General features: G+C 32.9%; 1 protein-coding gene across 2 annotated transcripts in view; it reads right to left on the bottom strand.

The window, feature by feature from the left end:
* The window catches only part of MICU1 (mitochondrial calcium uptake 1), a 189,527-nt gene that overhangs the window by 98,981 nt on the left and 72,571 nt on the right, over positions 1 to 17,975 (bottom strand). For both annotated transcript variants that reach the window (XM_081075092.1, XM_081075093.1), the window contains one exon: positions 820 to 934. In XM_081075092.1, coding sequence (XP_080931218.1) covers positions 820 to 934 — 115 coding nt within the window. The remainder of the gene's footprint in view (positions 1 to 819; positions 935 to 17,975) is intronic.

Raw genomic sequence — 17,975 nt, forward strand, 5'->3', positions numbered from 1 at the left:
AGTGTACAGAGAGAGCTAGAAACATACATTTTGTCTTGTTTTTCTCAATAGTTAAAATCATCACACTAAGGGAAATAAGATAAACACTTAGAGTAGCGTACTATTCAACAAAATTGTCTAGCTTAAACAAATGAGAAATTCATCAGTACTCTAAATGAGTCGAATTTGACTTTTGTGTCTTAAATGGTAATCCTCTAAGATTTAAAAATGAATATTCAACACAATTAGAAAAACTGAACCAATCTTCTTCTCTAGTGGAGGAAATGATAGATCAGGGGTATCTAAACTGTGGCCCGCGGGCCAACTGCGGCCCACAATCCATTTTTTATTGGCCCGCAGCAAATTCCAAAAATATATTTAGTTTACTTAAATAAACCAGGTGAGGCAATATGTACTTCACCTCAAGTGAGTGGCCCGGCTGTTTTTGTATTTTACCGAATATGGCCCTTGGTGAAAAACGTTGAAAAAAGTTTGGACACCCCAGTGATAGATCAATATGAGATTCTTGGGGAAGTAGAAGACTATACAGGAACAGGCAATATATAATTTATCTTGACAGAATACAGAGCTTCAAACAGTTAAAGGTAGATGTAACTTCATAGTTGCTTTTTTGTTTTTTAATCTTTACCTTGTTACTTTAGTTTTCTTCTTTCTCAGGTGGTTCTATACACAAGTTACAGAGAATTCAAAATAATGAAATGTTATGTAACTTACAATCAACTAACTACGAACATTTTGTTTCCTCCTCTAATCAATTTAACTCTCTTTATAGTTCTGTATGGCCCATATAAATGAATGAAAAGAAAAGTTTATACTTACTAGAAAGAACAGTTGTAAGGAAAATGTAGTCCGAAAAGGATATGAGTCCACATTCTCCAAGGGTGTAAAATATACTGTCTTCATCGGCAAATTTTTCTCGTTCCTGGGCAATTTTCTATTAAATGTATGGGTCCCACCAAAAGTAAAAAGAAAAGATATAACAGAATAAGGACATAAATAGTTAAAGATGAATTATCATTTATCTCACAGTCTTACGGTATTTATCACAATCATTTCTCTGATAGCCATTCCACTAATGGATCCTTTACAGTTTTTAAAATTATAAGACAAAAGATGATTTTGTTTGTTTCAACACAGGCTTAATATGAACACTGGAAGATAATTTCAAGTTTACGAACTCCTGCCATTTAACATATAGGCCCACGTCAGGTCTAGTTTTGTTTCTTAGTTTTAAAAACAATCCACCTTCTTCTATAGAAGTATATAAAGTAGAAAAAAAGAAACAAATGAAAAAACTAAAATGAAGTCAGTTCTAATTGCCCAAGAAAACTATTCTACTAGTGAATAGAAATGAGGAGGTAAGCAACTATGTCCAAGAGCCACGCAAACGCTCAGAAAACTAATTTCTGAAACACTAATTTTAATTTTTCCTTATGACCCCCAAGAATCTTAGTTCTGGAACGTAGAACAGTTTGCAGAGTAAATGGCAACTCTAAAATATAATGGTAAATCAGATATGCCCGCCAAGCTTTAGGCACAGTTTAATTTAATTATATTTACTGTTACCTTGGTGGAAGGTTCTAAATTTCAGCTACTTGATGAAACTCTCCTAAAACTTAGCTTTTACTCTAAGTATATATTCCTTTTCTTTAATCTGTAAAGCTCACAAAGAGAGTTACTTATCAGCTTCAGTAATGGCCTATCTGGCAAGTGGTCTCTTCCTGGGTGTTTAAGCAAACCCACTCTGTTTTCTGAATTCCTCGCCAAATTATAAACTCAGTGGTGACATTAAAGATATTTTCAAAAACTGAAAAGGATCCATCAAAAAGTTAGACTGGAAACTAATTTCTGTAAGTTCTGGGCCAACCCAAGATAGTCAGGGAATTATTCTGGGTACCAATAAAAGAAACAGGAGGTTTCAAGAACCCATACCAACAAAGCGCAATCAAAGTAATAATGTCATGCAAGGGCAAAATAATAAGCAGCATCGCAAACATAATCTTGGGAGGAGTATCATGAAAACTAAACCAACAAGCACCACACCAGCATCCAGTACACAACTATCCAATGGGTTACCTCTGTCTAGTGAAGATCCCATTATATACCACAAAGGAAAGAAAACTGGTTAACCAATTGAAAACACATGTACCAAGTGACTTATCATTAACTTCTTAGTAAATCCATTCAAAATTCAAAATAAGCTTTACTGGATATTTGTTTGTTCATATTAAACAGTAACCGTGAAAAGGTAAAAATCCATAGTTGAATGTCAACAAAGCAGTATGAGGTTTCGACGGCAGATTCTACTTAGGAAAGGGTTTCTCTGACTCATTCGTGGTAGACAGAACGCATGGTCCTGCTTGACAGTATTTAGAGATCACTGCTTTGGGCCAAAAACATCCTAGTCCAATATGTTCGAATTAAGGTTAGATCTCATGTCACACTTGATTTTCTACCAAGAGATTAAACACAAATTTCAGACCAAAAAAACTACTGGATGAGAACAAGAGCAGCAAAGCCTTTCACTGGGAAGGTAATACTTGAATTTCTCAAGATAAAAGAAACACATGGTTACATTTTTTACATCATCCAAGATACTGCAAAAGTAGGATTAAAATGTGTTCCTAAAATGTGAAGAGAATATTTACAGTGTGAGAATATTCTGTCAAAAAGATGATAATAGTAATAATAATAACATACATGATTTCCCTAAGAAGCATGGCTAACATAAAAACAAGAAAAGAAAATTAAAGACATATACACAGCCTAAAAAAACAAACAAACAAACAAAAAAACATACTGCAAAAGTAAAGCATGTGAGTACGAAAAAAGACACAAAATGAAAACTGGTTATCAAGGGCATACCGTCACTAGCCAGAATAATAAATATATACAGAAGCTGAGTACTTCATATTAATGATGTCATAATCTTATGGAGAGAATGCTATAAGCAAATAAAATAAATAATATGTTGGGATCCAGAAGCTGAGAAAGAGACAAAAGTCTAAAGACAGAGTGAAATAAGGCAGCTAAGCCAAAGAAGTACATCTAACACTATTTTTTCTAATAATTACCTGGACAATACTGCTGCTCAGAAGATAATAAAGGCAAACCTAGTTTTATTAGTAACTTTTAATTTTGATATAATTTCACCTTAGGAAAGTGGAAAGGTCCATATAAGGAACTCTCGTATACGTTTTACTCATATTCACCAATAGCTTGCAAATTACCCTATTTTCTTTAATCATTACATGTATTTTTTTTGCAGTATTTTGAAAGTTGAAGACATATGCTCCTTTACACTTAAAACACTTCAGTATATATTTCCTATAAAGACTTTCTCTTACATACCACAGTATAAATTTAATAAAACCAAGATACTTAATACTGATACATACTATTATCTAATCCACAGTCTACTTTCAAATTTAGTCAACTGTCCCAATAATTTCCTTTATCGCTATTTTCCCCCCAATCCAGGATGCAATCCACAATTGTAAAGGGCATTGAGCTGTCATGTCTCTTCAACCTCCATTAATCCAGAACAGCTTTCTTTATTTTTTCCTTTGGAGGTTTATTTTTGATTGTGACAAAATTCATATAACATAAAATTCACCATTTTAACCATACAGTATGGTGTGGTTTCTTTCAAGGAACTTGATGTTTTCTTTCATCCACATTGTAGCATCAGTACTTCATTCCTTTTTATTGCCAAATAATATCCATTGTATTTATACCACAATTTGTTTATTTGTTTCCACCTAGTGCTACTACGCACATTCACATACAAGTATTTGTTTGTCTATCTGCTTTCAATTCTTTTGGGTATATACCTTTGAAATGAATCTTCCACCCTCAAACAGACTGGATGACTAAGGTTCTAGCCAAAATCTGACCGCAACTGCATGAAAAAGCCTGAGCCAGAACCATCTAGCCAAACTGCTCCCAAATTCCTTATTCACAAAAAGCATGCGAGACAAGAAATAATTATTGTTTTAAGCCACTAAGCTTTGGATTTGTTAATCAGCAATAGGTAACAAATATAGTCAAATATATTTAGTAAAAATATTTCTGCTAGTTTATGGTTTATAATTTCTATTTTGACAATCAGAAGTTTTTAATTTTCATGAAGTCTAATTTACCAATTTTTTCCTTTATGGTTATTGCTTTCTATGTGCTGTCTAGTAAGTTTTTGCCTATCTCTAGGCATAAAAATATTCTCTTATATTATCTTCTTTTAGAATCCTTACAGATTTTACATTTAGGTCTATGATTTACTTCAAGTCAACTTTGTTTATAGTGAGGTAAAGTGTAAGGTTTATTTTTTTTAAATATGGACATACAGTTGTTTCTAAACCATTTGTTAAAAATCAATTTACCATTTAAGTGTGGATCTACTCTTCTATAATATTTTCTGATTTGAGTAGTCCGTTTTCTTTTGAAGGTCTTTTGATTACTACCAAAGTATATGACTGCTTTTCAAAGAATAAACCAACAAGGAATTATTTAAATGGTTAAAGAAAGGCAGCTTGAGAGACTCTGGATAAGATGCATTTGGGGTCATGGTTTAGGCCTAGCCACCACCCCCACCATTAGGACAATTACAAAGTGTGCAGAGATAATAAAGATGCCCCTGAACAGACCTTCAATTATATATCAGTTGAGAATTATTACTGGAACATATCTCCATAGGGGCTATCTTATAATGACAGTTTACAGTGTTAATTCAGTTAGCATCATTTTCTTCCGGAAGGCATTATTACCTCCTCTACTTCATTAAAAGGGGTACGTCCACATTCGCAACCATCATATACAGCTCCACAAACCCTTTGTGTGTGTAGCTATATATAAAACCCCTGCTGTACTGAGTAGTGACGGGCAGGAGAGGCCCCAAGAGGCCAAATTGCTGCATCTAAGAAAAAAATTGAAGAAGATACCTGGGAGCAAAGATATGTAAGAAAAAAGGACCCTAGAAAGGTGAACAAAAATGGGGAAGGAGATGTGACCAGAGAGGAACAGAAAATATCAGAGTCAGGGAAAATGGAGGAAAGAGAAAGCATGTGTGTGCATGTCTTTGAGAGGAATAACAGAGAATGTGTGTGTTATGCAACAGCTCCTTAAAAATGAGAAAGATGTCTAAAGAGGATTTTAAAATTAGCCATGCTTTGCAATGTGCCCTGTGGAATATAATCTTCTAATTCTTTAAAGGACTAGACTGTTCTTCCGCGCTTCTGGGCTAGGGGTTGGAGGAGAAGGAGAGAGGGAGAGTTACATGTATGTACAGGCATCCAGTTATCAAAGAGTGGTTCAAGTACATTTAGGATTATATACCTATTTATTAACTCTAAGAATTTATAAGTGGGTTTTTGAGTATTCAAAACTCTAAAGATGATTCTTACAAAATTCATTATTAATCACAAACACCAAAACTGTCATAAAACCATCAAATTTGATCCCACAAATTATTTAAAGCTAGGAGGAGAATCAAATAAGTATGTCAAAATTTGGGAGAAAATGGGAGTTACCAGAAAAACAATTTTTAGACTATTTTGTGTTGCATAGTTGCTTCTTAGCTGGTATTTTAAATCAAAGGCCTGAATCTACCATAAATTATATCCTCAGATCAACTAGCCATGACACATAAACCTCTGAAAATATTGATATTTGAGTTTGATAAGGAATAAATTTTTAAAAGCCCCAAAGTATGGTGAAAATGGAAGATCAAGATTCAGGGAAGGAAAGTGAAGGGAAGGTTTTCGGGTTTTTAGCAATACCAATGGAAAAAGAAACGATAATAACACTACTGGGAAAAAAATATCCCTTAATTTTCTAATGATTGCAGAAAAACACAATATGTATCTTCTTCACAACACTCTGATTTTTTCAGGCGAGGCTTACAATATCCAGAATTACAATATTAATTACAATATTCAGAATTCCTGAAATTATGTGTGGTAAAATCTAGTTATAGAAATCGTGTAATTCAGTGACAACATTATTATCTTAAGCCCTATATAATATTGTAACTTGCTTACATCTGTCTCTGGATTTGGGTCAAAATACTTAATGATCTTTCCATTGGAAATAACTGGCAATGGAGAAAAGTTTTTGTTAGTTGTTACAATGTCAGACGGTGAACACTACTGTCTTAATTTTGTAATATACTGCGTTTGCTGGTATTATTTTTATACAGTGAAACAATAGCCTTGCAGGAGAACAAAGTTTAATAATAAAACATTCAACTTCTTCATTAGAAATAAGTTCAGTAAAAATAATTGTAGTAGGGTCTAAGAGAAACTTGTTTCATATTAAAGTTCTTGAGCTAAGATTCTAACAATATGCCAGTATATATGCTGAAAATTAAACAGAACTGGGTATTTTAAAAAGAGATTGTAATTAAAGATACCTCATAAAGGTATCTTTTTTTATGCATCTTAGAAGTTACATATCAACTCTATTCCAATCACTTGAATTTCTGAAATTAAGGCTATGAAAGTAGAATGCAGGTTAACTGATCAGAATAGTATTTCTATTCAATTTATTGACAGATGTTACCTCCTTTAGGAGAAAAAAAATTATGCAAAATATTTCAAAGCAACATGCTCACTGACTTAAATACAAAATTTAACTGTTTTACAATTCACTTACATGACCTGGTCTTTGATCTTAATTGTTTCAAAATTTAAAACATAACTATAGGCTCAACATCATGCAAACATTCAAATTATTGACCTCAAGTAAAGATAAATAAATAAATAACCTCATAAGGGTACTGTAGTGATCTCAACTGCACAACATCCTGAATCTTTTTATTTTTTAAATAAGCAGAACGACTTAAGAGTAAAGTTATAGCAAATGATACCCTATATGTGTGTCATTGCTATACTTCTCAGTGAGTCTAAAACCTTAATTGTTTTACCAGGATGGCTTTGTTGCTAAAGCATCCGCACTCCAGTTTCTGACCAATCACATAAACTTATAAAACATCTGGGTAAAGTTGCAGGTGTCACCAGGAGCTATGGAACTGTTACTTCCAGACATGTCCGAAACTCCTTAATACTCACTGTGCTCAATGAATCCTGTTATAAGGTTGATCAAAATAGGGCCAATAATTTTGCCTTCTAGGATTCAACTGGATGAAGCCAAAGAGAAAAATTATATCTAGGAGTTTAATCTCATTATTTATTCTAGTTAAGATTCGCTTTTCAAGTTCTATAGTTCGAAATAAACTTTTCCTATCAAATAGAAGGACTATGTCGATGGACTATGACAGCAAAATAGATGCTACCATGTTATCTAGAACCTTCAAACATCTCTGGTATACAGAAAACCTGATAAAGAACACACCATTACTATTTAAATTAAGGTGTCCTTCTTTATAAGACTGAAATACTTGGATTATTTTAATAGTAATATTTCTCTATATTGCTGAAATACATTTCAAAGTCTATCTAAATCCCTCAAGAAATATCAGAAAGAAATTAATGATAATAACATGCTTCTTCCAGAAAATGCAATTTTGGCATATCATTTCTAAATGATAAACGGTATTTCTACTTGAGGTTGAGGTTAGGGCAGGGCGGACTGGAGTGTTAAAAATAGAAAATTCAGCAGTTTTCCCATGCAATTAATGCTCATTCATCATTATTTAGTTGCTGCACAGATGCCAAAGCCTTAGTAAGATATCAATCTTAAACAATCACACTGTTCCGAATCAAACAGAAAATGTTGCACACTTAAATATGTGTTATTCTTCTTCTCCCACCCCATATCTGAATTTATAAAAAGGTACAATTTTGGGACATGTCAAATAAAAATTAAAGTGAGATGTTTCTAATTTAGAGTAGTTCATGATTTCTTCTTCTCCTGACTCACAGTTTCCAGTCTTTTCAAAGGTAATATTGCTTTTGAGGCAAACAAACATAAATTACTGTGCAACAAACTGTGGAAGGTGAATGCTTAAGATATTGTAAACTTCACTCTGCCAGAAAGCCATTCTCTTTTCAGTCCCAATTCTAACCACTTTTGCTCTGAAAACAACTCCAAATACCTAGCAAATAGCAAATGTTTTCTTATTTCATTAACTACCTGGCTATAGAGAAAATGGATACAAATGAAGATAACTGAAAAAAACAGTGGCAGAAGATTTGATTAAAGCAATGATAAAAATTCAAGTCTGCTGGAACAGCACTAACTTCAAGGAAATGCTACAACTTTTTGAACTGATTTATTTCAGTCCTCGGTATCTGATGAGGTAAGGTTCACTCCTAGAGGGGAAACTCACCAACTCCATTATTTTCTATCACATTAAGCCTGCACACTTGTTTTCAAGTGTGCAGATTCTTTCTCTAGGTGAAAGAATCAATGTTTTTACCACTACTGATTATCTGCTACCTAAATTTAAAAACTTAATTTTGAACTTTGGCAACTTAAATCGATCAGTGCTGAAAAGAACTGTCCTGAGCTCAGCAGCAGGCTTGGTTTTAGTCACATGGGTTTAGTCACATGGATATCACTTCATGGAAAAACCACCTCACATATAAATTTTGAAAAATATGCTAATATAGTATTTCAACTTCTCCCATTTGGAAAAATTATTATCAAAAAATGCATCAGAAGAACAAAATTAAATTTCACTCTGAGGAGTGCCATATACACCCGATTTACACTGTTATAGTAACTATCACCTCCCAGGAAACCCTTTAGATGAAGAATTTTTAAATCATTTGAAATCAAATATTTATAGGTATCTTATGAACACCACTGACCATTAAAAACATTTCAAGAATTTAAAAATTACAGTTTGCATATTCTATGCCAGGCTTGTGCTAAGCACTTGAATTATTTAAGTCCCCACTGCAATTCTATGAGGTAGGTGATTCTACTGTAACACTTTACAGATAGGAAAACTGAGGTTTAGAGAAGTTAAATAAGTAGCCTAGGAGACAATGCTATAAAGTGGCAGGACAGGTCATGGTCTGACTCCAGAACCCATGCCATGAACCATTACATGTTATATATTGTATCACACGCCTAGAAATACATCAGGTATCTATATGGTTCTCAATTTCTGAAATTGTTAATGGAGACCGAATATTTTTGGAACAAAACATAGTTCACTACTATAAAATATTAACCTTGGGGCTCAGCTTGTATCAACTTAGTTATCTTGAAGTTGAAGAGGAAAGTCTAGCTAATGATGGAGGAGCACATCATATCTTTATGCCTTGACTTGTTCAAATGTGTATTTTAATCATTTACAAAATGAGTATTACATCAAGAATGCAATTGTCCTTTATACTCTTCTTAATAAATTTTAATCTGTAACTGGAGAAGCCTTTTAGTATATGTGCTGCCGAAATGAGCACTGGAGAAGCTTTTTATTTAAGTTTAAAACTTTTAAAAATACAGCATGGCAAAGACAAATATGCAAAGCCTTAAGTCTCCTTACACATTTTCTGCAACCAAAATTCATCAATAGATGTTTAGGCTGAAAATCCATTTTTACCAGAATAGGAGAAATAAATTGTTTTGAGTAGCTTTTGTAGAATTTTATTTGTGTAGCCTTAAAACATGCTAGAATGTTTCTGCTAAAATAATAATAATAAGAAAGTTAGTCTGGAACTAAGTACTCTCATGTCAAAGTGAACATCAAATCTTATTTCATGATGAAAAGCTAAACATGAAGGTGTCAGAAATGTAATGGTTAGTCATGTTGATGTTTTCAAATCAAGAATGATAAATCAAATAGATTCAGTTGACTCCAAATTCAAACACAACATAATCTAAAATAAAAGTGTATTTAAAACATCATAAAAGAAGTCTGAATATTTGGGACAACCAAGTAACTACATCTTCCTTGGAAGCTCTTAATGATTATATGATTGTTGCTTTTTTCAACCTGAATAATCAAATACATGGGTTAAATCAACAGACTTCAGTAGTGGTGGAACTGAGAGACTGGAAAGAGACATTATGGATATTCCTTATAGCAATATAGTAAATATTTGACACCATTCATAAGCTGCATCTGAAGAACAACACTCTATGCTACCAGAAAAAACAAAGTGAATCCAGCCTTTCCACAGGCAATAGGAACGGAGCATGCAAAGGACAAATCCCTGTAAGGAAGCAAGCAAGAAAGCCCCCTTCTACAGAGTAAACTGCTCATTGACCTCTGGAAATGTAAAGGATTTATACTAGTGTCACCAGAATGATATTTATAGAACCCAATATATAAACAATTATTCTACAACTTATTCTAAGAAAAAAAGTTCATTATTTTTAATATGAAAAACATATTAATAAGATATCCTTAAGAATACAGTAAAACTTGATTTTGAATCCTTGATCCACAAAGAATATTACTTTCAATAGCCAAAGTTTAAAGAAGACTGGTGCTCTTTTGTCAATAGTGGTGGCTGACTATTCAATACTGAGGAGTCCACAGACTTCCAAGCACTTACCAATTTCTATCTCTTTCTCTTCTCTTCACTCTTTAGGAAGGATGGACATCTATCTGAGGCAGGTCATTTTAAATCTTTAAACCTTAAGCCATACAAGTATCAAAGAAGAGGAAGCATTTTTAGTTGCTCCGACAAACTGTCCTGCCATTAGAGAATCAGAAGTGGCTTTCTCCAACCACAGGTGTTAGCATCTCATCTGATTGACTCTCCGTAGCACTATGGCTGTGCCATAGCTATTTTAAAATAGAATCTCTGGGATTAGAAACTTTGATAATGGGATTATCAATAAATTATTTTGACATAATTATTGAAGTATTTATTGGTTTGTATCAGAATGTAGTTAGTGGCAAAGATAAGATAATCTACTATACCAATTAATAACAGGATGACTGATTTGGGCTTTTGGAAATGGGACTACTGAAAATGTATCCCAACTGAAAAACAAAGAAGCACAGGAAAAATGTTCTATAAAAATAAAGAGCACTCTATGCTCTTCATTAATTATATCATTAATTATTTTAAACCAAGAGATGTTCTAATTCAGTTTAGTTTATATTTTTATTAAGTACAAGAGTAATATTTTAAAAAAATGAATACATTTTAATAATCTATTAGCTACAATTAAAGCGTCTAAGCCTTTGAAGACCAATTTAAAAAAATACGTCTTAGGCATGTTCTTGAAATTCTTTTTTGTCAGCCTACTATCTATATATTCTTTTTCATGGTTTTCTGCATGTATTTATTTGCTAGCATTTCCAGATTCAAGTTGTTGATTAGTTCAGAAAAGCAAAATAATGAAATCTTTATAAATTTTCCATCTCTTTTTCCTTAAGCCATTTTATTGAGCAAAGTGCAACTAAGCAACTGCTTATCTGTATTTACTATGTAAGAAATTTCAAAAGAAATAAACCTTAATTTTTCCCTTGAAGTTCTTGTTATCTCACCATTACTGTTACAGTTCAACTAGAAACATGGCATGCCAACCAAGACTATTTAAATGACCCAATTAACTGAGTATCCCTTACACAACATAGTGATTAAAACCGTATCTTGATCTTTTGTGTGACACAGAATGTTAAAAACTTCTTTTTAAATTATGCTAGGTACTATATTCTCAAGGACTTGTGCAGTGTTTGAACTATCATATTAAAGATAAAGTATATTAATTTAAAGTGACAGGAATGGAATCATTCTCTGAAGGGAGCAAGGAAAAGACATAAGCATGCACTGAACTGCATGTCCCTGAAGCATTATTATGGATTTGGGAACATTAATTTAAAGCACATGCTACTAAGTCAGTACCTGCCAGAAATCCTGATCAGAAGATGATAAAAGGAAAAAATTGACATTGTTTGATTATATGAACAAAGCTTCAAAATTAAATATATATGTCACAAAATATTATAATATATAAAGGATCAACTAAGATCTGTAATAAAAAAAAAATCACTGAACACCTGGAAAGAGAAAATGAGGAATACATAGAAATGTTTTATATAATATCTGCTAGGTAATAAAACAAAAACCAAAACCCCAACAACTCAATTCTTAACCTCCCCAAGATGAAACATACAATTGTAGAAAAACATATTACTATAAAAAGAAAACAAATAATTACCTGTTTCTTAAAGAAAAGGGAAAGCAAACATTTCTTTTTTTTTTTCATGAGTGGTCAAAGCATTTCTTTAAGGTTTCCATTAGGATATCTCACTATCATTTTATGGATATATTTTTAAACTTCATGGCAAATTCATTGCTTTACCACACATACTAACATATAGGCAGCCAATCTCAGACGAGTTCAGAGGATTAGTTATTACTCTAAGGATGAGTTCAGAATTACAATTAGAAATAGGCCTCCTGCAAATTATGTTGCACTAAATAAAGTCCTATTCACATTAGTAATAAAAAGCTATAGCCATTATGGAGACTAGCATTTGATGAAGCAGTTTAGGTTAGCTAATTTAGCTGGGTACCACACCAATATCTTCAAATATCAAATGATTTCAAAGATATTTTTCAAGAAATTAACTTCACTGGCTGTGAAATAAAATTTGACCTGAACTTATCATACTTCTCAAACCAAGCTTAGTAGGCATGCTAAAGAAGTATCTGCTTTTAGCAATTTATAAGCCTAAGGCTAGGACTGATGTGACAGGGGTGAGATGATTCACTGTGAACATAGGACAGCTCAGGTATGAGACATCAAACCAGAGCTCTCTCTTCAGTTCAGGACTAGCTATTTAATCCCAGCCAATTGCTCGTTATAGAGATAGCACAAGTAGATTTTTAAACCTGATAACTGGAAAGGAAAAAACCATGGAAAGAGCAATTATGCAAAAGGTATGCTATTCTGTGGCATTTCATACAAAACAAGAAAGAAGATAATATATATGACAGCAGCTAACTCCTTTCACAAACTGAATAAAGGGCTCAAGGTCATGCAACATAGCTGTAATTTGTAAAGCCAGATACTTTACCTACTGTCCTGATTTTACTGAGAAGATAAATGACACTCAGAAAAATTAAGTGGTCTCTTGCCCAAGGTTACCCATTAAGTATGTAGCAGAGTCCATATTTTAATATAGGATTGTCTATAACCAAAGTCACAATTTTTATCCTATCTATTTATTACACACTAAGAAGTACAGCAATCCAATCCAATTTTCATACTCAATTCAGCATACTTATAGCATCTATCAATCATTTACTGAGATTCTCAAAATGGAAATCCCTTGGAAAATATTTCAGATACCAAAGCTAGATTTTCTTAGGACTATGTTGTGTACACCAGAGCTAAAATTGCTAATTTGTAAGAAGACAGAAAACTGAGAAAAGGGTTTTAACATAACTTAAAGACCTTTGGATGGGGAAGAAGATGAAAAAAAAAATCTGACAATAAATAAAAATTAAACAAAAAATTGCAACAGGTGTCAAAGGTTTCTTGAAATGCTGAATCAGTTCCTGAGTTCACTTTGGTAATGTAACTGCATTCTAAACTTTGGCTCGTCTGAAGACTGACTATAATGAGTAGCCCCATACAAACAACGTTACATTTAACACACAACCAACCAATATTTGATAGAACAATCAAATATTGTGTAGTAGCAACATTATTTTCTCTACTATCTTGATTACAATGAGCCAAGATCCAATTTTTCAAATACAGATGACAGTGCTCACTTTAAGAGTGATGGCTTCAACATCCGACAAGATAAAACATTCATCTATGATGAAAACACTTAAAATGGTTATAGAAGGAAAGTACCTCAACATAATACAGGCCATATACAACAAACCCTCAGATAATATCGTGCTTTAATGGTGAAAAATGGAAAGCTTTTCCTCTAAAATCAGGAACAAGACAGGAATGCCCGCTGTCACCACTGTTATTGAACACAGTATTGGAAGTCCTAGCCGCAGCAATCAGGCAAGAGAAAGGAAGGAATGAAAGGCATCCAAATTGGGAATGAAAAAAGTTAAACTGTCACTTTTTGCAGATGACATGATTTTTTATATAGAAAACCCTAAAGACTCCATTAAAAAACTATTAGCAAAAATAAACAAATAAAGTTGCAGAATACAAAATCAGTGTACAAAAATCCATCGCATTTCTATATACTAATAATGAAATTTCAGAAAAAGAAATTTAAAAAACAATTCCTTTTGCAATTGCAACAAAAAGAATAAAATACCTAGGAATAAATTTAAAAAATATGTGAAGGACACCTATACACTGAAAATTATAAAACATTATTAAAAGAAATTTGACAAAGAAATGGAAAATTATGTTCATGGATTGGAAGCACTAGCATGGTTAAAATGGCCATATTACCCAAAGCAATATACAGATTTAATGCAATCTCCATCAAAATCCCCATCATAGTTTTTAAAGAAAAAGAAGAAAAAAAACATCAGATTTGTACAGAATCACAAAAGACCATGAATAGCAAAAGCAATTCTAAGAAAAAAGAACAAGGCTGGAGGTATCACATTCCCTGACTTCAATTTATACTACAAACTGACAATAATCAAAACAGCATGGTATTGGCAAAAAAACAGACACATAAGCCAATGGGATAGAACTGAGAACCCAGAAATAAACTCACATATGTATGGGCAGATAGTTTTTGACAAAGGAGCCAAAAGCATACAATGGAGAAAAGAGAGCCTCTTCAATAAATGGTGCTGGGAAAATTGGAAAGCCACGTGAACAAGAATAAAACTAGACTGCTTTCTGTCACCATTTACCAAAATTAACTCAAAATGGATCAAAGACTTAAACATAAGACCTAAAACATAGGGACAAAACTAAAGGACCTTGGATTTAGAGAAGATTTTATGAATTTGACCTTAAAGGTAAGGGAAGTAAAAGCAAAAATAAATGAATGGGACTACATCAGACTAAAAAGCATTTGCACAGCAAAAGAAACCATCAACAAAACAAAGAGGCAACCAACCGAATGGAAGAAGATATTTGCAAACACCTACGATAAGGAGCTAATACCCAAAATATATAAAGAACTCATACAACTCAAAAACGAGAAAACAAACAATCCAATTAAAAAATGTACAGAGGACCTCAACAGACACTTCTCCAAAAAAGACATATATACGATACAGCCAACAGATATACGAGATCAGACAATTAAGTTCACGAACTCATCCTAGAAAAAGTGCTACATACTTCATTGCTGAATATCACTCCAATCACCTTCAAAGTACTCCCCTTGGGAAGCTATGCACTGATGCTAGTGCCTAGTCCATCCTTCTAAGCAATTTTGGAACTCTTTTTCTGGAATGGCCATCAGAACTGTTGTTGTATTATCCTTGATGTCCTGAATGTCATCAAAATGTCTTCCTTTCAGTATTTCCTTTATCTTCGGGTAAAGATAAAGCGGGCCAGATCAGGTGAGTAGAGAGGGTGTTCCAATACATTTATTTGTTTACTGGCTAAAAACTCCCTCACAGACAGTGCCGTGTGAGCTGGTGCATTGCTGTGATGCAAGAGCCATGAATTGTTGGCAAAAAGTTCAGGTTGTCTAACTTTTTCATGCAGCCTTTTCAGCACTTCCAAATAGTAAACTTGGTTAATGGTTTGTCCAGTTGGTACAAATTCATAATAAATAATCCTTCTGATGTCAAAAAAGGTTAACAACATCGTTGCAACAAGTTCGTGAAATAAATTGTCAGATCTCGTATGAAAAGATGCTCAACTTCACTAGCTATTAGGGAAATGCAAACAAACAAGATATCATCTCACACCTGTTAGAATGGCTATTATCAACAAGACAAGGAATAACCAGTGTTGGAGAGAATGTGAAGAAAAAGGAAGCCTCATTCACTCCTGGTGGGAATATAAATTGGTATAGCCACTATGGAAAACAGCATGGAAGTTCCTCAAAAAATTAAGAATAGAATTACCATACGACCCAGCAATCCCTCTTCTGGGTATCTACCCCAAAAATCTGAAAACGTTTATCCGTAAAGATATATGTACCCCTATGTTCACTGCAGCATTATTCACGGTGGTCAAGACATGGAAACAACCAAAGTGTCCTTTGATAGATGACTGGATAAAAAAGATGTGGTACATATATACAACGGAATATTAAAAAAAGATGAAATACTGCAATTTGTGACATCATGGATGCATCTTGAGATTGTCATGCTAAGTGAAATAAATCAGACAGAAAAAGTCGAGAACGAAATGACTTCACTCATATGTGGGATATAAAACTGAAAGGAACAAACAAAGAAGACAAACAAACAAAGAAACAAAAACTCATAAACACAGACAACAGTATAGTGGTTACCAGAGGGTAATGGGGGAGAGGGGTGGTAGAAGAGGGTAAAGGGGATCAAATATATGGTGATGGAAGGAGAACTGACTCTGGGTGATAAACACACAGTGCAATATACAGATGATGTATTACAGAATTGTACACTTGAAACCTATATAATTTTACTAGCCAGTATCACCCCAATAAATTTTAAAAAAATTAAAAAATAAAAAAAGAGTGATGGCTTTAATAAAATTAAGAAAAAAAGAAATGTAGATTTCAAATTGCCAATTGACACTTGTAGCACATAAGAAAATAATGGAACAAATAACAGAACAGTAAAAGTGAAATTATGATTTCTACATTCAGGTTTTAAGATTTGTATACCTCTTATTTTCCTTCTTACAAATGAAACACTATGTGGTTGCTGAGGTTAGTTATGGGTTTCTAGGGGTATATTATCAAAGGAGAAAAAATTAACTTCAATACTCTTAACAAAAAGAAAGTAAAACATCAAGTTTCATTTTTTGTATAAACAGCATTAAGTAAGGTAGTAAAATAAAATGACTATCTAACAAGGGCAATTTCTATTTACAAACAGATCATATAGACAAATAACTTAGATATATGAAAGGTGGTATAGCATAGCACTTAAGATGGAGAACTCTGGAGCCAGACTATCAATATGGAATCCTGGCTCTACCACTTACTAGCTGTATGATCTAAGCTCAAAAAAAAAAAAAAAAAGGTTAAGTTACTTAATTATTATGCACTTCAAGTTTTTTATTTGTAAAATCATAATAAAAATAGTAGCTATCTAAAAGAGGAGGTTAAATGAGTTATTATGTGTAAGCACTTAGAACAAGTGCAAGGCACATAATCAACACTCAAAAAGCTTTAACTATTCTTTTCCATATGATTAGTATCGGTAATAATTACCTTGAGTTAAGCATTTGTCATTTAGAGATTTCACTTTAAACTGGAATAATAAAACACTGACAACAATGAGTGAATATGTTAATGGGGCTTTTAAAAAGGGCTAAAGCACCACCCCTAAAATAATATGTGACTAGGAAATATCTGTGTAGGATGTCAGGCTTCAAGGAATTGAAATACTTTATGCATTCTCTTGGAGTCTGTTATAGTTTTTTTAAAGCAAGAATATCCCATCCACTCTAAAGATGGGATTGATAGGGCAAAGGGAAACATGGATCAAAAAAAATAGTGAAAACAATAAAATTTTGCCTTCATATTCACATTTCTGAATAGAAAAACCTGAAAATATATCAGTTTATTAAGAATTCAGACTTGCAGGGAGAAACCTAATTAACAATTCAGAATTCATAAGAAGATCATAACCTGCAGTATAAATTGGAGCACAATTAAAGCAGTTCAAATAAATGTAAAAATTCATCAAATTCTGTCCCATGAATATTTCAGTTCCCTCTCTCCTAATTTACATTTCCTTGATCTGCAATACATTTCATTCTCAGAAGACAGCAAATCCCTTATATAACTTACTATATATGTCAAGGAGTAATAGTATACTTGACCTTATTCCAGACTTACAGTTTACCTATAATATAAAGTAAATAATCACAACTCGAATACAACACTAAGAGCACTAGTTAGCAATGAAAAGAATTCAGTTATGTTAAAACTTTGATTTTTAACTATGGCTCCCATCTTTTTTTCTGCTGATCATCTTTTCTGTGTTTATACACTG

Source organism: Rhinolophus hipposideros (assembly GCF_964194185.1).
Source record: "Rhinolophus hipposideros genome assembly, chromosome: 15".
Lineage (NCBI taxonomy): Eukaryota > Metazoa > Chordata > Mammalia > Chiroptera > Rhinolophidae > Rhinolophus > Rhinolophus hipposideros.